Below are 24,363 nucleotides of genomic sequence, written 5' to 3'. Positions count from 1 at the left end.
CTGAGTGACTAAGCACAATCACAGATAAGCTTTGTCTGGAGAACTGTATTAAAGACAACCTGATGAGATAACTGTTTCACATTTTGATGATCTCTTCAACCCTGAATCCATATTCCCAAAAGTAAAGTGAAAGTGTTAGTTGCTCAGTCATGTCTGACTCCTCACAACCCCATATAGCCCACCAGGCTCCTCTGTCCATGGAATTATCCAGGCAAGAATACTGGAGTGGGTAGCCATTTCCTTCTCCAGGGAATTCTCCTGACCCAGGGATTGAACCTGTGTCTCCTCTATTTCCAAAATTCCTTGTCTAATCCTCTTATGTCCCAACATAGACATAGAAAAGAATCGACCCTATGATACCTCTCTGGTTTATCTTTTTCTGCTCCAGGTTGCTTGAACAGCCATCTTTTTTTATGTGCCACCTATGTGTTGGCTTTGTTGAACATATCCTTGACATCTTTACCTTGATAATTTAAAACTGGAGCACTTGGCCTCCACAATTGCTGAAAGCCATAGAAAAGCAGGTGGTGTGCTACCTTATTAAAAAGGCCCTTTATAGTGTCTGGAATAAACAATCTAGACATTTGAGTTGTGCTGTAATTTTAGGAGAAACAAATCTGTCATTTGCTTTCTGTCCCTGTGTTCACCTTAGGGGTTAGATCTCAGAGGGAATGTGTTCAGATCTGGACTAGCTTAGAACTTTATTCTTTTTTTTTTCATAAATATATTCATTTTAATTGGAGGCTAATTACAATATTGTAGTTAAGTCATTATTGGAACCATGGTGGGATCTAAAATCTCTTTACTATTATTCTCTTGGTAGAATCTATCACACAATATTTTTAGCAGTTGTTCTGGCAAAAGCAATGGAAAAAAAGAAGCTAATATATGCAGGGCTCTCTAAAAATAACTTATAATAGATGTTAGATAGTTGTTGTTAGTGTGTTCAGTCTCATCTGACTCTTGGGACCTCATGGACTGTAGCGCACCAAGCTCCTTTATCCATGGAATTTTCCAGGCAAGAGTACTGGAGTGAGTTGGCACAATTCAGGGCATCTTCCTGACCCAGGAATCGAACCCACATCTCCTGCACTGGCAGGTGAATTCTTTACCACTGAGCCACGTGGAAAGCGAGTTGAGCTTATTATACGGTCAGTAACGCACCTTTTATATAAAGAAACATTTGGCATCAGTGGAAAGCCGGAGCTGAAAGTGGTGGGCTCATTTCCACAGCTAGAGTGTGTGTGCAGAATTGTTGAAATTGTGTCTCTGCTATAGGGCAGAAGCATTTCTAAAATGACAAAAGCATTCGTTACTTATGGCCCACTGTTCAATCTTTGATACACGAATACCATGACTTTCTTTTATGTGAGGATGGCAAAAATCTTCCCACTATGAACCCAGCAAAATTTTGAGCTGAGAACATCTTCTCTGATCTGTTTGTGACCAGTGGAACAAATTTCATGGTAATTAAAAGTCAGACCATATATTGAATTTTACAAATTTATTTATTTGTAATTGAGAGATAATTGCTTTATAATATTGTATTGGTTTCTGCCATACATCAGTATGAATCAGCCATAGGTACACATATGTCCACACCTTCTTGAACCTTCCTCCCACCTCCCATCCCATCCCACCCCTCTAGGTTGTCGCAGAGCGCCAGTTTGAATTCTCTGAGGCATACAGTAAATTCCCACTAGCTATCTGTTTTATATAAGGTAGTGTATGTGTTTCCATGCTTCTGTCTTTATTCATCCCACCCTCTCCCACCCCAACATTGTTCATAAGTCCATTTTTTATGTCTGCATCTCCAGTGCTAACCTGTGAATATGGTCATCAGTACCATCCTTCTAGATTCCGTATGTATGTGTTAATATACTTTGTATTTTTCTCTTTCTGACTTGCTTCACTCTATACAAGAGGCTCTCGGTTCATCCACCTCATTATCACTGACTCAAATACATTCCTTTTTCTGACTGAGTCATGCATTGTATATATGTACCACAGCTTCTTTATCCATTCCTCGGTCGATGGGCATCTAGGTTGCTTCTGTGTCCGAGCTATTGTAAATAGTGCTGCAGTGAACACTGCGGTACGTGTGTCTTTTTCAATTATGATTTTCTCAAGGAATATATCCAGTAGTGGGATTGTTGGGTCACACAGTAGTTTTATTCCTAATTTTTTAAGGAATCATCATAGTGTTTTCCTCAGTGGTTATATCAATTTACATTCCCACCAGTAGTGCAAGAGGGTTCTCTTTTCTCCATATCTTCTCCAGCATTTATTGTTTGCATGTTTTTTTGATGATGGCCGTTCTGACTGGTGTGAGGTGATATCTCATTGTACTTTTGATTTGCATTTCTCTAATAATGAGCAGTGTTGAGCATCTTTTCATGTATTTGTTAGCCATCTATATGTCTTCTTTGGAGAAATATCTGCTTGGGTCTTTTGCCCACTTTTTGATTGTGTTGTTTGTTTTTCTGGTATTGAGTTGCATGAGCTACTTGTATATTTTGAAAATTAACCCTTTGTCAGTTGTTTCATTTGCTATTATTTTCTCCCATTCTGAGGGTTGCCATTTCACCTAGTTTATAGTTTCCTTTGCTCTACAAAGGTTTTTTTAAGTTTAATTGTGTCCCACTTGTTCATTCTTGTTTTTATTTCCATTACTGTAGGTTTGGGTCATAGAGGATCTTGCTGTGATTTATGTCACAGAGTGTTCTGCCTATGTTTTCCTCTAAGAGTTTTATAGTTTTTGCAGACCATATATTGATTTTTATTTTCTAAGTCTTACTCTGTTATATGACATTTTAGGATACAGAGTAGATGTTCTTGGTTTTGGTAGGTTTTCAGTAAGCAATGCTCCTGGATCAAACTGGGCTATAAAGTGGATTCCACTATGTCTGCATTGAGACCCTTGTAACTATATAAAATTTAGTATCAGTGTTTAGAGATTTATGAGTTTCAAAAGCTTAGAATGTATAGCATGAAAGTTAGATTGGAGACATTATTGGGAATTCTAGGAGGTAGATCAAGTAGCCTGATCTTTTGTTTATTATTTGCCTCAAGCATTTTCCTTAAAAACTAGCAGCATTTTCACAGGGTCTTGGACCTTGTGTCTGGGGTGGTTACAGGAGAATTCTGGAGCACATTAATCATACTGTCCTTGATTTCTACTTATGTTATTTCAACAAAGGTTTATATTTAGAATACATTGAAGAGCATTAAAATGAAAACAGGAGAATCAAAAGTTGAAGGACTGGTTTTGAGATAAATAAAATAAGGAATATTATATTTTGCAACCTAATTAAAAGTATAAATCTTCTAAAAATAATTATTGTTTTATTAAAGGCAAGAAAAACCCAGGGATTTTTAACCATGGTTTGGAAGATACAAAGATTCTGTGTAATCTGGAAAAAAAAAAAACAAAACACAGAGGTTAATAAGCAGAACATGTACTAAATATAGATAACCCAAGTAATTGAATATTTACTTAGATTACAAAGGGAAAATTTGGACAGAGGCTGAGTTTTTATCTTACTATAAAATGATTCATTTATATTCCTGACCATGTTAATTAGAATTCCTAATATCTTATAAATGATTTAACTTGACTTACAATATATTGAATTGTCTACATATATATATATTTTATTTTCCAAGTCTATTGCAGTAGAGGTTTTAGTAAAATTCTTACATCTTTGAAATATTTTCACTTTAAAGATGAATTAAATACCATAGTTTCTTTCATGGGTTATAGGTTTCTGTATTTCATATAAAAAGAACTATATCTGATAAGGGCAAATATCCAAATTATGTAAAGAATTCCTACAACTCAAAAACAACAACAAAAAAATCTGATTAAAAATGGGCAGAGGATATGAATAGATGTTTTTCCAAAGAAGACATAAAGGTGGGCAGCAAGTAAATGAAAAGCTACTTAACATCACCAATCATGAGGGAAATGCAAATCAAAACCACAGTGAGATATCATCTCACATCTGTTAGAAGGGTATCAAAAATACAAGATCTAACAAGTATTATCAGCAAGGATGTGGAGAACAGGAAACTTTTGTGTACTGTTGATGGCAATGTTAACTGGTACTGCCACTATGGAAAACAATATGGAGATGTCCTAAAAAACTAAAGAAAGAACTACCATCATTGCCTCTTCTGTGTATTTATCCAAAGTAAATGAAAAGATTAATTCAAAAAGATACATGCATCCCAGTGTTCATTGCAGCATTATTTTCAGTGGACAAGGCATGGAAACAACCTCAGCATCCACAGATGAATGGATACAAAAATGTGATACACAGATCACACACACACACTGAATAGAATATTATTCAGCCATAAAAAAGAATGAAAGCTTGCCATTTGTGGATAGAGCTTGAGGGCATTATGCTAAGTGAAGTATCAGACAGAGAAAGACAGCTACTGTATGATTTCACCTATATGTAGCATCTGAAAACAAACCAAAGCATAACAAATTAAAAAAAAAAAAAAGAACTCAGATACAAAGACAAATTGGTGGTTTCCAGAGATGAGGGACAGGGGATGGGAGTGAAGGTATCAAAACATGCAGATTTTTAGTTATAAAATAGTTTTGAGGACATAATATGCAGCATGATTATAGTTAATAATACTGTTTGGCATGTTTGAAAGTTCCTGAGAGAGATTTTTAAAGTTCTCATCACAAGAAAAAATTTGTGATTATGTATGGTGACAGATGTTAACAAGACTCATTGTGGTAATCATTTAACAATATATACAAACACTGAGTCATTACATTGTATACCTGCAACTAATATAATATTATGTCATTTATAATTCACCAAAATGAGAAAGTGTAATTAGCCTTAAATATGGTCTGTGATATAATCTGATTCATAAGACTTAAAGGTCATATTTATGGCCAAAATATAATCCTTTGGGACATGCAATACTGGATTTAAAATATTGTCTCTCAATGGATGGGAAATATACTACTGTTTTCTGGCTTCTATTGGTGTTTTTATCTTCCTTTGCAGCTCAGTGGGTAAAGAATCTGCCTGAAATGGCAGGAGACCCAGGTTGATTCCTGGGTTGGAAGATCCCCTGGAGTAGAAAATGGCAACCCACTCCAGTATTCTTGCCTGGAGAATCTTGTGGACAGAGGAGTCCACATGAGGTTGCAAGAATCGGACACTAGTTAGTGACTAAACCACATTGGTGTTTTTAAAAAGTGCACATTCTAGATAACACTTACAGGAAATAGAGAAGTGTAGTGGGAGCTTTGAATCTGGCTATTGAAGAGTGAGATGTTTGCTATCAAGGTTTCTGATGTACTTTTTTTGAAATTTTAATTGAAGGCTAATTACTTTACAATATTGTAGTGGTTTTTGCCATACATTGACATGAATCAGCCACGGGTGTACATGTGTCCCCTATCCTGAACCCTCCTCCCACCTCCGTCCCCATCCCATCCCTCAGGGTCATCCCAGTGCACCAGCCCTGAGCACCCTGTCTCATGCATCGAACCTGGACTGGCGATCTGTTTCACATATGATAATATACATGTTTCAATGCTATTCTCTCAAATCATCCCACCCTTGCCTTTTCCCACAGAGTCCAAAAGACTGTTCTATACATCTGTGTCTCTTTTGCTGTCTCACATATAGGGTCATCATTACCATCTTTCTAAATTCCATATATATGTGTTAGTATACTGTATTGGTGTTTTTCTTTCTGACTTATTTCACTCTGTATAATAGGCTCCAGTTTCCTCCACCTCATTAGAACTGATTCAAATGTATTCTTTTTAATGGCTGAGTAATACTCCATTATGTATATGGATGAACATATACATACATATACGTCTGCTGATGAACATCTAGATTGCTTCCATGTCCTGGCTATTATAAACAGTGCTGCAGTGAACATTGGGGTACATGTGTCTCTTTCAATTCTGGTTTCCTTAGTGTGTATGCCCAGCAGTGGGATTGCTGTTTCCAGTTTTTTAAGGAATCTCCACACTGTTCTCCATAGTGGCTGTACTAGTTTGCATTCCCACCAACAGTGTAAGAGGGTTCCCTTTTTTTCACACCCTCTCCAGCATTTATTGTTAGTAGACTTTTGGATGGCAGCCATTCTGACCGGTGTGAGATGGTGCCTCCTTAACAATGATAATGTCCAGACTGAACCACTGAGAATGGTGGTTGCAGAATGGATGAATAGTTCCTCATTTTAATGCTCAGAAATATATATGTATGTGTGTATATACGTGTATGTATATATATTTATCCAAGTAATAAATGTGGTACAGGCTTATTGGCTTCTCAGGTGGTACTAGTGGTAAAGAATCTGCCTGCCAATGCAGGAGACACAGATTTTATCCCTGGGTCAGGAAGATCCCCTGGAGGAGGGCATGGCAAGTCACTCCAGTATTCTTGCCTGGAGAACCTCATGGACAGAGGCGCCTGCCAGGCTACAGTCCGTAGAGTTGCAAATGGTCAGACGCAACTGAAGTGACTTAGCACACAAGCATTCACAGGCTTTTGGAACTCTGAAATGTTTAAAGGTGGTTTACTCTATACATTGGAGAGACTTGGGCCACATTCCAGGCTGGGTCTTATTAAAGTCTTACATCCACTTCAATATCAAGTTCTGTTTTTAGTTAGCTTTATTGGGAAACTGGAGCCAAATAATCATAGATACTTGATTGGTGATTGACGTGATATTTTGTTGTTCACTAAATTTTGATGTATTTCTCTTAAATTCATTGCCCAGCAGCAGTGGAGATAAAACCTTGCCCTGAAATATAGGGCCTGGTAGTGCAGCAGGAATGCTGGCCTCATAAAAGGTGTCTCAAGTATTATCTTAATGTCTAGTCTTACACTTTTTCTTTTAATCTTTTAAAATCCTTAATGACATGACCATGTTGCTTTTCCCCTAATCACTGCCCATCCACCCCAAATATTCAATTTGCTCTGTAGTCTCCCTGTTCTGCTTCTAATAACGTGTGGTTTCAGGAAAGTGTGTTATTGACTTAGTGGCACTGAAGTATGAATAATATTTGAATTTTAATAGATCTTAAACCAGGAATAAACCTTTTGACATTTGAGAAATAAGTCGCTTTTGGTTGTAGGGTCATTTAGAACCTTTAATATAACATATCAGTTGTCACCTACTATGTAAGTGGGTAAAGCTGACTTAGAGTGATTGGAAGAAATTCAGAAATATATTTTTTCAAAGTAAGTATGATATATAAATCCATATATTTTAATCTATAGTTATAAATATATATACTATAAGAAAATCTTTAGAAGGGAAAAGAATTATTAGGCAGTATATCAGAGAACCACAGTGGCCACTTTATGAATTGGAATTTGACGTATCACTTTTTAATTTAATAAAGACTGATGTCCCAGAAGCTACTGAAAAAAATAAAGTGTATGGAGAAAATTCTTAGGAACTCAAATACACTATGGGTTATAATAAAAATTTTTCATCAAATAAATAATTAGAATGGTAGCCTGATTAATGATTTTGTTAATTGATCTTTATCTAATGGACATATCTTTATAATATGACTATTAACCTTGATTTTTCTCTCCTTTTCCAGTGTTAAAGAACCCAGTGTGTAAATTATACAGATTTCCCACTTCTGACAATAAGTGGATGCAAATCCGGGAGCAGATGTCAGAGAGCATACTTTCTTTTCATATTCCTAAGGAATTGATCTCTCTTCAAATCAAAGAAGATTTGTGTAGGTAAGAGAATATGGTTTATGATCATTTCTTACCTTAATTACTTTTTCTATAAAACATTTTCTCTTTTTTTATTTTAGTCTTCTTTTTAATTTTTATTTTATATTGGACTGTCACTGATTTACAAGATTGTGTTAGTTTCTGGTGTACAGCTAAGTGATTCAGTTATACATATGTGCATGCATGATAAGTGGCTTCAGTTGTATTTGACTCTTTGCAACACTATGGACTGTAGCCCACCAGGTTCCTTTGTCCACGGGATTTTCCCAGCAAGAATACTACAGTGGGTTGCTATGCCCTCCTCCAGGGAATCTTCGTGACTCGAGAATCAAACCTATGTCTCCTGCAACTTCTGCATTACTGCTGAGTCACTGGGGAGGCCCATATAATACATATACATCTACTCTTTTTCAGATTCTTTTCCCATATAGGTTATTACAGAATAGTGAGTACAATTCCCTGAGCTCTACAGTAGGACCCTACTGCTTATCCATTTTATACACCCAAGTGTGTATCTGTTAATCCCAAACTCCCAATTTATCGCACACCTCACCTTTCCCCTTTGGTAACCATAGTTTGTTTTCTAAGTTTGTGAATCTTTCTACTTTATAAGTAAGTTCATTTGTATTATTTTTCTACGATTCTGAATATAAGCAGTATAATATATTTGTCTTTCTCTGTCTGATTTATTGCACATCATAAAGTATGATGGTAATATAAAAATCAAGACTGGCGTTGCCCAGTATGTTTGGCTGCTAAAACTGTTAATCACTGCAATATGAACAGTTCAATTTGAGATGTTACACATGTGTAAAATACAAACCAGTTTTCAAATTCTTCACACACAAATGAAAAAGATCAATTTCATAATGAAATGTTAAATAACATTTTGGCTATATTGGTGTTAAATACAATGTATTATTAATTTTATATGCATCTCTTTTTGCTCTTTAAATATGACTACTGAGCACTTGAAAATTTTTCATCACATATGTGATCCTCATTTATAGCTTACATGACGCCTTTTTTAAATTTTTTTTTATTGAAGGATAATTGCTTTACAGTATTTTGTTGTTTTCTGTCAAACCTCAACCTGAATCAGCCATAGGTATACATATATCCCCTCCATTCTGAACTTCCCTCCCATCTCCCTTCCCATCACCCTTCTAGGCTGATGCAGAGCCCCTGTTTGAGTATCTTAGCCATACATCTAATTCCCATTGGCTATCTATTTTACACATGGTAATGTAAGTTTCCATGTTACTCTTTCCATTCATCTCACCCTCTCCTCCCCTCTCCCCATGTCCATAAGTCTATTCTCTATGTCTGTTTCTCCATTGCTGCCCTGTAAGTAAATTCTTTAGTACCATCTTTCTAAAGTCCGTATATTTGCGTTAAAATACAATATTTATTTTTCTCTTTATGACTCATTTCACTCTGTATAATAGGTTCTAGGTTCATCCACCTCATTAGAACTGACTCAAAGGTGTTCCTTTTTATGGCTGAGTAATATTCCCTTGTGTATATGTACCACAACTTCTTTTTCCAGTCATCTGTCAATGGACATCTAGGTTGCTTCCATGTTCTAGCTATTGTAAATAGTGCTGCAATTAACAATGGGATACATGTGTCTTTTTCAATTTTGGTTTCCTCAGGGTATATGCTAAGGAGTGGGATTGCTGGGTCATATGGTGGTTTTATTCCTAGTTTTTAAAGGAGTCTCCATACATCTTCCATAGTCACTATATCAATTTACATTCCCACAAATAGTACAAGAGAATTCCCTTTTCTCCACACCCTCTCCAGCATTTATTATTTGTAGACTTTTTGATGATGGCCATTCTGAGCGGTATGAGGTGATACCACATTGTTTTGATTTCCTTTTCTCTAACAATGAGCGTTGTTGAGCATCTTTTCATGTGTTTGTTAGCCATCTGTATGTCTTCTTTGGAGAAATGTCTGTTTAGGTCTTTTGCCCACGTTTTGATTGGGTTGTTTGTTTTTCTGGTATTGAGTTGTATGAACTGCTTGTATGTTTTAGAAATTAATCCTTTGTCAGTTGTTTCATTTGCTATTATTTTCTCCCATTCTGAGGGTTGTCTTTTCACCTTGCTTATAGTTTCCTTTGCTGTGCAAAAGCTTTTAAGTTTAATCAGGTCCCACTTATTTACTTTTATATTTATTTCCATTACTCTAGGAGGTAGGTCATAGAAGATCTTGCTTTGATTTATGTCATTGGGTGTTCTGCCTATGTTTTCCTGTAAGAGTTTTATAGTTTCTGGTCTTACATTTAGGTCTATAATCCATGTTGAGTTTATCTTTGTGTATGGTGTTAGGAAGTGTTCTAATTTCATTCTTTTACATGGAGCTGTCCAGTTTTCCCAGCACCATTTATTGAAGAGGCTGTATTTGCCCCATTGTATATTCTTGCCTCCTTTGTCAAAAATAAGGTACCCATAGGTGCATGGGTTTATTTCTGGGCTTTCTGTCTTGTTCCATTGGTCTGCATTTCTGTTTTTTATGCCAGTACCATACTGTCTTAAAGACTTTGGCTTTGTAGTATAATCTGAAGTCAGGAAGGTTGACTCCTTCAGCTCCGTTCTTCTGTCTCAGGACTGCTTTGGCTATTTGGGGTCTTTTGTGTTTCCACATGAGTTGTGAAGTTTTTTCTTCTAGTTCTGTGAAAAATGTCTGGTAATTTGATTGGTATCACATTGAATCTGTAGATTGCATTTGGTAATATAGTCACTTTTACAATATTGATTCTTCCTACCCAGGAACATGGGATATCTCTCCATCTGTTTGTTTCATTTTTGATTTCTTTCATCAGTGTCTTATAATTTTCTATGTACAGTTCTTTTGTCTCCTTAGGTAAGTTTATTCCTAGATATTTAATTATTTTTGTTGCAATGGTGAATGGGATTGATTCCTTAATTTCTATTTCTGATTTTTGATTGTTAATATATAGAAATGCAAGTGATTTCTGTGTATTGATTTTGTATCCTGCAACTTTGCTAAATTCACTGATTAGCTCTAGCAATTTTCTGATATTTTCTTTAGGGATTTTTATGTACAGTATCATGTCATCTGCAAACAGTGATAGCTTTGCTTCTTTTCTGATCTGTATTCCTTTTATTTCTTTTTCTTCTCTGATTGCTGTAGCTAGGACTTCCAGAACTATTTTGAATAATAGTGGGGAAAGTGGGCACCCTTTTCTTGTTTCTGATCTTAGGGGGAATGCTTTCAGTTTTTCACCATAGAGAATAATGTGTACTGGAGGCTTATCATATATGGCCTTTACTATGTTGAGGTAGATTCCTTCTATGCCCATTTTTTGAAGAGTTTTAATCATAAATGGGTGCTGAATTTTGTCAAAGGCTTTTTATGCATGTATTGAGATTATCATATACTTTTTACATTTCAGTTTGTTACTATAGGGTACCACATTGATTGATTTATGTATATTGAAGAATCCTTGCATCCTTGGAATAAAGAAAGAAAGTGAAAATGAAGTTGCTCAGTCGTGTCTGACTCTTTGCAACCCCATGGACTGTAGCCTATCAGACTCCTCCATCCATGGGATTCTCCAGGCAGGAATACTGGAGTGGGTTGCCATTTCCTTCCCTGGAATAAACCCAACTTAATCATGGTGTATGAGCTTTCTGATGTGTTGCTGTATTCTGTTTGCTAAAATTTTGTTGAGGATTTTTGCATCTATTTTCATCAGTGATACTGGCCTATAGTTTTCTTTTTTGTGTTGTCTTTGGTTTTGGTATCAGGGTGATGGTGGCCTCATAGAATGAGTTTGGAAGTATTGCTTCCTCTGCAGTTTTTTGAAAGAGTTTTAGAAGGACAGACATTAGCTCTTCTCTAAATGTTTGATAGAATTCTCCTGCGAAGCCGTCTGGTCCTGGGCTTTTGTTTTTTGGGAGATTTTTGATCACAGCTTCAATTTCAGTGCTTGTAATTGGGTTGTTAATAATTTCTATCCTCCTGATGCAGTCTTAGAAGATTGAACTTTTCTGTGAATCTGTCCATTTCTTCCAGGTTATCCATTTTATTGCCATATAGTTGTTTATAATAGTCTCTTATAATCCTTTGTATTTCTACATTGTCTGTCGTAACCTCTCTTTTTTCATTTCTGATTTTGTTGATTTGATTCTTCTTTCTTTTTCTTGATGAATCTGGCCAAAGGTTTGTCAATTTTTTTAATCTTCTCAAAGAATGAGCTTTTAGTTTTATTAATCTTTACTATTGTTTCTTTCATTTCTTTTTCATTTATTTCTGCTCAGATCTTTATGATTTCTTTCCTTCTACTAATTTTGGTGTTTTTTTTTTTGTTGTTGTTGTTGTTACTCTTCTTTTCCAGTTCTTTTAGGTGTAAAGTTAGGTTGTCTATTCATTATTTTTCTTCTTTCTTGAGGTAGGATTGTATTGCTATAAACTTCCCTCTTAGAACTGCTTCTGCTGCATCCCATATGTTTTGAGTTGTCATGTTTTCATTGTCATTTGTTTCTAGAAATTTTTTATTTCCCTTATGATTTCTTCAGTAACCTTTTGGTTATTTAGAAATGTATTGCTTAATCTCCATGTGTTTGTGTTTCTTTTTTTTTTTTAAGTTTTTTTCTTGTAATTGCTATCTAGTCTCATAACGTTGTGGTCAGAGAAGATGCTCTATACAACTTCAACTTTCTTAAATTTACTAAGGTTTGATTTGTGACCCAAGATGTGGTCTATCCTGGAGAATGTTCTTTGTGCATATATAATATACCTGAGAAGGTGTATTCTTCTGCATTTGGGTGGAATTTCCTGAAGATATCAATGAGATCTATCACATCTAACGTGTCATTTAAGACTTGTGTTTCCGTATTAATTTTGTTTTGATTTTAGTTGGACTGTTTGGACTTTGCTTATGGGTATATGCATATGTGTACATTCCATTATTTTAATTATCATTTGCCTGATTTTTTAACTGCCATATGTTTGGGGTTCATCTTTGGTTTCTCATTTTTGGGTATTTGCTTTAATCTCACTTAATACCATAAAAAACCACTTGCGGAATCTTCGTTCCTGACCAGAGATCAAGCCCTGAGCCTTTGGAGTGGGAGCACCGACTCCAAGACCCTAGACTACCAGAGAGCCAACCCTAGGGAGTATCAGATAGTGAGAAATGACACAAAAGAAACCACTTGTACACAAGACCTGGCATCATCACAACACCAGTAGCACCCTGCGCAGGACCCTTCATCTAAACAACAAACAAACAAAAAAATGCAAACCCAATCATCAGCAGACAGGACTACCACCTCACTCAGTCTTGCACTTCAGAGGAAAAACAAGCAAACAAACAAACAAACTCAGCACAAATCTCACCCTATAAGAAGCTTACACAAACCACTGGGCCAACCTTAGAGGGGCAGAAACCAAAAGGAAGAAAGAATTCAGCCTTGAAGCCAGGGAAAAGGAGACCTCAAACACAATAAGCAAAGTCAAAACAGTCCAACTAAAATAAAGTACAGTAGATTGACCTGGCAAAAAAGGAAATCAAAAATTATATTTACCAGTTAAAAACAAAACTAACTAAAGCACAAACTGGAAAACAAAACTAAAGCAAAGTGCCAATAGGGAAATAGAGCAATGAAAACAAAACTAATAAGAAAGAATAGATATCCAAAGTTAAATAGAGGCAGATAAAAAAGATTTATATACATTAAAGATTAACTGAAAGGGGAAAAAAACATAGGAAAAGCAAACAAAGGAATAAATGTAGAAAAATAATAATAGATTTTAAAAATTTTTTTAAGAGAAAATTTAAAGAAAAAAGAAAAGGAAAACTCCACAGAACTGCAAATGCTCATCCTAGAGGCAGAGGTTTATAACAACAATAAAGAAATGTGACTGAGGAGAAAAAAAAAAGCTCAAAAGATTAATTAGATTTCATAGTGCAAATAAAATCGACAACTACAACAGAAAGGGGGAAATAAAAGGAAAAAGAAAGAAAAAAAATCCAAAAGAATCTGCAGAACAAGTCAAAACATAAGAATAATAAATGTTTTTCTTGAGTCACTGCTGTCAGAGTCCCCTCCCTCGCTGGGAGTCACAGTCCACCTCACCTCCCTAGGATGCCCTCCAGCACTGTGCTGGTCTCTGGACTTGTTGTGGGGGGCAGCTCAGATTCTAATCTGGTCCTACTCCTGTGTGTTCTTGGCTCCAACGTCCACAGCTATCAGAACTAGTGCATTTTCTTTTGTGGGAGCTTTCAGTGTCCTTTTATATATTCCATAGATGGAGTCTGCCTAGTTTATCATTTGGATTTAATCTGCAGCTTGTACAGCTGGTGGGAAGCTTTTGGGTCTTCTTCTTTAGCCACACTGCCCTGGGTTTCAATTGTGGTTTTATTTCCACCTCTGCATGTGGGTCATCCACTGGGGATTGCTCCTGAGGCTGCCCTGGAGGACTTGGGTTTGCCCCTATGAGGGCCACGTCTGGAGGTGGTGCACCTGCTTGGGTCACAGGGGATCTGGCAGCACCAGGTACTCAGGGAAGTTGGCTGCTAGGGAAGCAGGAGATATAGTGGTCTAGAAGGGTATGGCAACCAGTAATGGCCAATATGCTCCAGTATTCTTGCCTGGAGAACCCCTCTCCCTGACAGAGAAGCCTGGCAGGCCACAATCTACAGGGCTGCAAAGAGTTGGACTCAACCAAAGCGACCCTGCATGCATAGACATAAAGTTTTTTTTTTTGCCTGTGGCAGCTCTGCCCCCATGAGAGTTGAGTGTGAAGGTGGTGTGGTTGCTTGGCTTGTGGGGACCCTGGCAGAGCAAAAGTTATGGCCCTATCAGAATCTTTTTTCAAGCCTCTTGTAGCTGGCTATCAGAAGGCTCCTTTGGCCAGTCTTTCTCTGTTGCTGCGCTTATTCAGGCACTTAAAGGGAGGGCTCCTTTGCCTGGGGTCCTTCTTTGTTTTTCGGCATGTCAGGCACAGAGAGGGGCTCCCCTGGCTGGGGTCCTACTCTATAGATCAGCTCATCAGTCACTTAAAGGGGCACCCTGGGTGGGGTCCTGCTCTGTAGATGGGCCTGTCAGGCACTTAAAGGGGCACCCTGGGTGGGGTCCTACTCTGTAGATTGACCTGTCAGGCACTTAAAGGGGCACCCTGGGTGGGGTCCTACTCTGTAGCTCAGTACATCAGGCATTTGACGTGCCAGCCTCTCTATTGTTCAGCTGCCAATGCTGGCGTGTGGGGAGAGAGAGGCTGTGGTGATGGCTCCACCCACTACGTGTGACTCAGCAGTATCGCCTTGCTTCCATGGCTGCCTGGCTTTCCACCACAGAAATTTTCCACCACAATCTCCTCCCTCACACCCCCTCAATCCATCTCTCCGCAGTCAACAGCAGCCTTCGCCCTGGGATTGCTCCACAATCCCTAAAACTCCAGTTTTCAGCCACTGTGCCTTCCAGGGGACCTGCATCCCTGTCCAGGGTATGACCTGCCTCCATCCAGGGTATGCATGGCTGCAGCAAGGACTGTCTGATTCTCATTCCATTTAGGCTGCCACAGATCAGCTGTTTCACTCTCAGCCGTGTTTCTCCTCTGACTCAGACAATTGCCCCGCTGTGGGGATCAGACCCCTGTTTCAGTTCCCTCTCCTGCCAAGGGCAGGTCTGGTCCTACTGACACTCCTGTTTTTCCCCCTAGTTCCTTGTCCTACTGAGTTTTTCGTGGTTCTGTATGTTCTTTTCCGCTGCTCAGGTACTCCTGTCTGCTCCCAGCTAGGGTTCTGCATGCGCTGTTGTGTCTGAAGATGTATTCCTAATGTATCCATGGAGAGAGGTGTACTCCACATCTACCTACTCCTCTGCCATCTTTTTCTCCCTACATTGCACCTTTTTTGTGTAAATCTCCTATTATTAAAATGTGTTGGAAAAAATTCAACAATGAATCTTTAATACTTTCTAAAGAAATGTAGAGAAAAAGTCATACTGAAGATTCAAAAGAGAAATACGGAAAATTTGTAAGAAAACTGGCTAGTGATCTCAGTAGAATGTAAGGAGGTATGTCTATTATGAAAAGGAATCAGAAAGAGCTAAATTAAGGGCCACCACATTTGGAAATTCCCTGGTAGTCCAGTGGTTAAGACTCTAGGACTCTGTGCTCTAAATGCAGGAGGCCTTGGTTCAATCTCTGGCCAGGGAACAAAGATCCTGCATGCTTCACAGCGTGACCAAAAAAACAACAAAAAAAAACACCTTTGGGGAAAATGCTAAGAAGAAAGAAATAATGGAAAGAATAATGAAAATTTAAAATGCAACAGGCAAAAAAAAAGAAAATCCAGACTCAGAACAGATTTGACACTGAGAAATCACATCAGAGATGCGGAACACAAACAGGAATTCTTCTCAAATACTAAACAAAGGTGGGAAAACGTTCAAAATGATGAGAGGGAAGATGTTAGATGTTTAGGGCAAAAAGCTGGAAACTACCAGAAAATGTCTGCATTCTTGGGAAAGAATTCATGCAAAATCTTGAAAGAAAATGTATGCAATTTTTATTTCTTTACATGCTGTTGAGAAAATCAGGCTAACCTTAACATTTCTCTCGGAGAAGGCAATGGCACCCCACTCCAGTACTCCTGCCTAGAAAATAACATGGACGGAGGAGCCTGGTAGGCTGCAGTCCATGGGGTCGCTAAGAGTCGGACACGACTGAGCAACTTCACTTTCACTTTGCACTTTCATGCATTGGAGAAGGAAATGGCAACCCACTCCAGTGTTCTTGCTTTGAGAATCCCAGGGACAAGTGGGCTGCCGTCTCTGGGGTCGCACAGAGTCGGAAACGACTGAAGTGACTTAGCAGCAGCAGCAGCAACATTTCTCTGCAGAAGTCTGTGGAGTAATATCTACTGATTATTGAGAGAAAAAGGCTGTGTCTCCACTTTATTATATAGGGTCTGATTATAATATCTTTTATCAATGAAGACAGTGGAAATGGCATACTTAAAAGCACAGAAAATATCATCCAGCAAACTTTCTTTAAAAATCTGCCCTTTAAGATTTATGCCATCCAACTGATAAAATATTTGAAATTATTATATTTATAATATAAAATAATATACTATAATCATTAAATTATATTATACTATAAAATTAATATGCATAGTATAACAATTTAAGAATGTAAGAATAGGACATTATCCTACAAAAGAATTTGAGACTTTTTTCTTGGTTGGGTGGAATTGCCAACCTAAAAAGAACTTTGCAGTTCTTTTCTTGGCCTCTTTTTTTAAAAAATTTTTTTAATTTTTAGTTGAGTATTGTTGACAGAGCTTCCCTGGTGGCCCAGACAGGAGTCTACCTGCAATGCAGGAGACCTGGGTTTGATCCCTGGGTTGGGAGGTTCCCCAGGAAAAGGGAATGTCAAACCCCTTCAGTATTTGTGTCTGGAGAATTCCATGGACAGAGCAACCTGGCTACAGTTGATGGAGCTGCAAAGAGTCTGCAAGACTGAGCTGCTAACACATTCACATTCATAGTTGATTTTCCAATGTTGTGTTTCTGCTGTACAGCAAAGTGAATCAGTTTTACATACACGTATGTCCACTCTTGGATTTTTATCCCGTATAGGTCATTACAGAGTACTGAGTAGAGGTCCCTGTGCTGTATACAGTATGTTGTTATTGGTTTCTTTTTGGCAACCCACTCCAGTGTTCTTGCCTGGAGAATCCCAGGGATGGGGGAGCCTGGTGGGCTGCCGTCTATGGGGTCGCACAGAGTCGGACACGACTGAATCGACTTAGCAGCAGCAGCAGTACTATTTTTCTAGATTGCACATATAAGTGGTACCATATGATGTCTGTTTTTCTGACATGCGTCACTATGACAATGTCTAGGTCCATCCATGTTACTGCAGGTGGCTTCTTTTAACCCTAGTCTCACTCACATCCTAGAAAGTATTTTGCTTGCCTCAACTTTCCTACCAACAGCACAACTTTATTGGGTTTTCTTACCTTGTTTGATGAAGACTGTGGGTGCCATTGTGCCCTTATCTTTCAGCACTTGCAAAGGGTGCAAAATGCTTCATTTTTAGCTTGGAAATCTCTAATGAAAGAGTCATTTTTTTAAAAAAGCTTGGAGTCTTTTCTTCAACAGAGAAAAATAAGTTGCTAGGGCAACTTTATATTATGGTCATTTTCATTGCTAAGGAACAGAAATAATTATTTTCTGAATCTTTAAAATAACCATTAACTAAATTATATCATTTTAGTTGGTGAAGAGCAGTAAGTAAATAAATGAGTGGCAGATAAAAGCTGCTATTAAGTCCCTTTTTATATTTTCTTCTGCATAGGCTCTGTGGGTGCATAGAGATAGTTATAGATGGATAGACAGACACAAAGACATAGATATACAATCTTTTTTCCCTCTCCTTTTCTTCATTTCTCTCTCTTTTATTTAAGGAAAGTTAGTAAATACAGTGTGAATTTAGCTGTATAACAGGGGTCACAAAAATTTTTCCTTAAAGGACCAAACTAGACATGTTGCAAAGGTGAGCTGTTCCCTCTCAGTTACCAAGACGATGAATTTACAAACATTGTCAGCCCTTGACTTCTGTGAAAGTCTGGATTTTGAAAATCTTACACTTTCTTTCATAATCCATTGACTCTTGCAATCTCTCTTTTCATACTAGGTGTAAACTCCTCTACAACTTGGAGTTGGTGTGTTTTTGACGTCTCCCTGTAGGAGTGTTTGGGTTTCCCAGGTGGTGCTAATGGTAAAAAACCTGCTTGCCAATGCAGGAGACATGAGAGAAGCATGGGTTGGATTCCTGGGTCAGGGAGATCCCCTGGAGGAGGGCATGGCAACTAACTCCCGTATTCTGACCTGAGGAACCCCACGGGCAGAGAAGCCTGGTGGGCTACACTCCATGGGGTCCCAAAGGGTCGGGCATGACTGAGTGACAGCACACACACACCCATAGGAGTGTTTAGGGTATTATTTGAATATTTTGTTACATGACTTCCCTTCATTTACCAAGGGGGGTAGAAAAGGGAAAATTGAAAAGAGTACTCTGATTGACATCAGCTTCATAAGCTTGCAGATAGAGATTTCCTGAGTTTGAGTTTGGATTTAATTATAAAAGAAAATAGCAAGTAAAGTAGGAAACTAAAGGAGTATTAAGTATATGTCTAGTCACAACTGTCTTAAAGATGAGGAATTATTAGTAGTTCATAAATTACTTAGCTCAATAAGAATGATATCCCACTCATACATTTAAACATATTATTATTTTTATTATTTCAAGGTTGGTATACACTGAACAGACTAGGTGTGACTGTTTGCAGGGACCATGTGTGTGCATGGTTCACCTCCTTGCATAATGCATACCTATAATTATAAAGAGGAAAATGTTATTTATCCCATCCATCGTGACATGGAGTGTAAATATCAGCAGGGGCATAATGGTGCAACAGCTACTCCATAACCCAAACACAGTGTCTGTCATTGCATGCAGCAGCCTTCTAAAACCTCCCTTGCTATTAGTCTCTTAGTATACATTGATCTCAAAATGAATCACTTATTAAATTTGAGATTGTACATACACAGAGTCTGAGGGCAGTGATAGAGTTTAAATTCTTTGGGGCCTCCCTCTAATTCGCCTAAGCATTAATACCTTCTGAGTTCAAGTTCAGCTGCCTAACATCATTTGCATTGGCTGTGAAGTGTTTCCACAACACTACACATTGAGTTTGATATTACAGTTTAGGTCCAGAAAATTCACAAGCAAGAAATTATAGGTATCAAGTTATGTTTACTGCTATGAAGACAGGCTTCTGTGTGCTTAGCAATTTTCTGCTTCTTTGCTCTTGAAGCCATATTTTACAAGTATGTAAAATATATGGTACATTTTTTCTATAAAATATGTTCACTATAGACAACAGTGAGAATATAGAAAATATAAAAAGGAAAAAGTAAATCGCTCTCAACCCACTACCCAGAAGAAATACTGTGTCTTTATTTTCTACATCTACTCTCACATTTTCATCAGCCTCACTGTGGAAAGCAGATTTTTGGTCCCAACTATCATGCCCCCATACCATGTTTAATTTTCCTTCCACATCTGAGTTGTATTATGAATAACCTGTGAATCTATTGCTACTGCTGCTGCTGCTGCTAAGTCGCTTCAGTCGTGTCTGACTCTGTGCGACCCCATAGACGGCAGCCCACCAGACTCCCCCGTCCCTGGGATTCTCCAGGCAAGAACACTAAATGCAGACTACTAATTATTCAAAATTATTGTATCTTAATTTTGATTGATACATAAATAAACTAGAAGGAAAACAGACTAGAAATACACTAAACTATTAGTAATATGCACACTAACATAAAGATTATTTCTGGATGGTGTGTTTAGAATGTAATTTGTTACACAACACTAGAAAACAAATGCGATAAACTCTGAGAGTCAGTTGCTCAGCTGTGTCCGACTCTTTGAGACCTCATGGACTGTAGCCTCCAGGCGCCTCTGTCCGTGGAATTCTCTAGGCTAGACTACTGGAGTGGATAGCCATTCCCTTCTCCAGGGCATCTTCCTGACCCAGGGATCGAACCCGGGTCTCCTACGTGTAAGACAGATTCTTTACTATTTGATAATAACTTGTACAAATAATAAGGACTACTTAGACTGCCAATTAACTTTATCTTGGTTTCTTCTTGTTTAGAGTTTACTTTCTGTCTGAACATCAAACTCTATTCTAAATTTATCTCTCCTTCAAATTAAAAAAAAAAAATGGATGACTCTGTTTTTTAGGAAAATTGCCAGCTATTTAGAATTTGAGTTTTTTCCCTTCTCTTCCTCAAGAAAATGTATAGTAAATGAGGATGGGCTTACTGTGTTCTCATGACAGCATCCATAAGAGAGATTCTTGATTCTTTGCAATGTCTTTCCCTTTAAATTATTCTCCCTCAGTTAATTTCTATTTTAGTAAATAACATTCACTGTTCAACAGTTCAGTGCAGAAATATAAAATATAAATATTTTATCTTGTCTCACTACATCTATCCATATTCAAGTTCAAGTGTCAGTGTCTCATCATTCTAATTCCACAGTTGCTCCTAAATTCATTTATTTTTTCCATTTTCACTCCTTTCATTCAAATCCCAACCACCATCATTTCTCCCCTGTGATAGCAATATGATAGCCATAACAATCTATTATGGCTTTTCTGGTGGTGACCTTGCTTCCTCAAAATCCATGGTTCACTTTTTTATGGATAAATGATACAAATGAACTTATTTACAAAACAGAAATAGACTCACAGACATAGGAAACAAATTTACGGTTACCAAGGGGTATATTACGGTGGGGTGATTCGGAATTTGGGGATTACCATATACCCACTACTGTATATAAAATAGGTAAACCACAGGTACCAACTGTATAGCACGGGAAACTATAGTCAGTATCTTGTAATAGCCTATAATGGAAAACATCTAAAATAACGATATGTATATAAATAAAACTGCATCACTTTGCGGTACACCTGAAAGTAACACAGGACTTACCTTGTGGTCCAGTGGTTAAAACCCTATGCTTGCATCTCAGGAGGCACAGGTTCAATTGTTGGTTGCAGAACTAAGATCCAGCATTCTGCATGATGTGGCTGAAAAATAATAAAAATTAAATTATAAAGGAAATTAACACAACATTGTAAATTAACTATGTGCTGTGCTTAGTCGCTCAGTCGTGTCCGACTCTTTGTGACACCATGGGCTGTAGCCCACCAGGGTCCTCTGTCCATGTGAGTTTCCAGGCAAGAATACTGGAACGGGTAGCCTTTCCCTTCTCCCAGGGGGTCTTCGAAACCCAGGGATCAAACCCAGGTGTCCCTCATTGCAGGTGGATTCTTTACCACCTGAGCCACCAGGGAAGCCTAAGAATACTGGAGTGGGTAGCCTATCCCTTCTCCAGGGGATCTTCCTGACCCAGGAATCAAACCAGTCTCCGGCATTGTAGGTGGATTCTTTTCCAGCTGAGCAATTTAAAAAATAAATAAATAAGAAAAATTCACGATTCCCATTACAGACTCACATAATCAGTTTGAAAATGTAATAATGCAGATTTCCAGCAGGAGTATCAAGGAGACAGCCTTCATGTGTAATCTCTTGAGAGCTAGACTGAAATTATGTGTTGGGAAGGAAAGAGGGGGAGGTTCTTATTACCAAGTATCAGTATAACACCATGCTTCTAAGAAGTTTACTAAATGACTCCGTAATCATGATACAGAAGGGATGTGGCATTATAAAGCAGCCCGGTTCTTTGACCTGGCCTCCTTGAAGGATGTGGGGTGAGGGGAAGACAACTGGTTTACTATGGAGTTATTATAATGGAGATAAAAGGAGAGAGTGACCTGTCGAAGGCAGCACAGAGATCCTAAGTGCATAGAAGGTACACGTGCATTCGTGTGCGTCTTTATGTGCACCTTTGCCTGGGTTTATAATGCCTCAAGTTTTACAGTCCCTCAACGTGGGTTGCATGCAGCAAGTTATGTAGGTCTTGCCAAACTACCACCCATAAAATTTTTATAGCTTGTTTTAGTGTTGCTGTGTATTTTACGTTGAGTATTATCTTTGGATTTTGTACTACTTCAAAAGTTTGCTGTGCTTAGTCTACGTGGAAATATGTAGTTACCAGAGGACGTGGTGGAACGTGTGGCACTGAAGCTCTATGACAGCTACACATACCATATTAAATGATGATGGCACATGTGTTTGTTTAGACGGGAGGCTTGGGTGGTCACAGAGTGTTTGTTTTGTCAAAAATGTATACTTTTCTACATGATAGTATGATGTCTGAAAACTTATTATGGCACAGCAGTTTTAAGAAATGAAGTATTTCAGTGAAGATGAACCTCATGGTCCATAAAACTCACTAGGAAAAAAATAGTTTGATTTATATCATGTGTTTTTCTCCTTTTCTCCTGCTTCATTTCTTCTCTTTGTATATATTTTGTTCATTGGTCCCAGGGGTAAGGAAGGAGAGAAACTTCCTTGTGTATAATTTTGAGAGTCTAAAAGAAAGGATAGGAATAATTTATAACAATTAACTTTTCTTAGGTTTTATTTAAGACATAAACCTTTGTGTGTACTAGGCAGAGAACAGTCCTGTAAATAAACTATAAGACGTCTGAACCAAACATTTTAGCAGGAAAAATGTGATAGAATTTGGGACGTAACATCTTTAAATAAAAGTTCCTAGCACTTCTTTGAGAGAATGTGAATTAGTGTTTGTAAATATTGTACATATACTAAATTCATGATAATAAAATATTTTTGTCAATGAAGATAAACACCTTTTTGTTTAATACTATATATTTCAAATATTCTATACTCTTCACTTCTTGAGCCATATTACTGACCTATGACAAGTGTATCTATCTATTGAATATCTAATCTTAAATCTATTTCTTGAATACAGTATATTCTTATATATGCAAATAATAGTAAGATACATTGCAATCCCAGGTTTAACCCTGTTTGCTGCACAAAGTTACATTTCAGAGACATGTTCTGTTAATACATGCTCACTTAAATATTATCATATACTATTAAATGGGTTTTCTAAGCATTATATATAATTTGAAAGAAATGCTGAAGATTTTTAATTTTCTGATCTTGCACCTTATCTTAAAATATGTTGTGACTATTGCATTCAAAAAGATTCATATTATTTCAAACTGATAATGCTACAGGGCTGTCATTTAAGAAATGTTGAAAGCATTCGCTAGGAATTATGAACTAGAACTAAAATATATTCAGATAAATTCTACTTCAGAAGTATCCTCATTGTACAAAAGGTTTTAAGTCGGATTTTACCACCTAGTGAGCCGCCCTGTTCGTGGACGTGGTTGTGTGTGTATTTGTGTTAGTAGCCCAGTCGTGTTCAACTCTTTGCAACCCCATGGGCTGTAGTCCCCCAGCTACTCTGTCCATGGAATTAAATCATCTCAAGTATAATTTATGTACTGTCTTTCAAAATTTCTCACCACACAAGGTTTCCTCTTTACCCAACCTGTAAGGCAAGCTAGGGCTCCTTACCGTCTACCCACATCTCCAGCCTCACCTATACTTTGTTTATTTTGGCCTGGCTGAAGCACATAACTTTTAAGAGTCTGTTGACATTTGCATCCTTGGATAAAATAAAGGCACACTGAAAATCCTTACTGCCTGAAAGAAACAGTGATTAATGGGAAAAGCAATAGGAGCAGCTATATTGTTTAGGCTTCACAGATAACAAATAAACCTCAAGCTGATGAATCTCATAGATGTTTTATCTCTTCTGCTTTATGTTTCTTCCTGTCTCTCTTGCTTGCTTTCTCTGAGAAAAATCTGAAGTCCTAAAGATCTAACAATGATGCATAAAAATATCCCGTCAGGATTCCGCTATTGACTGCTACCTGATTAGTGTTATTTCTTCTGTTCGTTTTTCTTCATGCAATGCTGACGCACAGTTGGAATACCATGTGGTATATTATTTATCATAGAAAGCGCATTTGTTCTACCAACTCCTAGTTTTGAGGACAGATGCTGTGTGCCATTAAGTTCATCATTATGGA

The 24,363-nt window shown here is 37.6% G+C and overlaps 1 protein-coding gene across 2 annotated transcripts in view; it reads left to right on the top strand.

Moving 5' to 3' along the window:
* Window positions 1-24,363, top strand: part of INPP4B (inositol polyphosphate-4-phosphatase type II B) — an 850,869-nt gene that overhangs the window by 616,520 nt on the left and 209,986 nt on the right. For both annotated transcript variants that reach the window (XM_027567415.1, XM_027567414.1), the window contains exon 12: window positions 7,610-7,757. In XM_027567415.1, the coding sequence (XP_027423216.1) occupies window positions 7,610-7,757 (148 nt within the window). The remainder of the gene's footprint in view (window positions 1-7,609; window positions 7,758-24,363) is intronic.

Source organism: Bos indicus x Bos taurus, chromosome 17 (genome assembly GCF_003369695.1).
Source record: "Bos indicus x Bos taurus breed Angus x Brahman F1 hybrid chromosome 17, Bos_hybrid_MaternalHap_v2.0, whole genome shotgun sequence".
Taxonomy (NCBI): Eukaryota; Metazoa; Chordata; class Mammalia; order Artiodactyla; family Bovidae; genus Bos; species Bos indicus x Bos taurus.
This window is presented reverse-complemented; position numbering and strand designations above follow the sequence as displayed.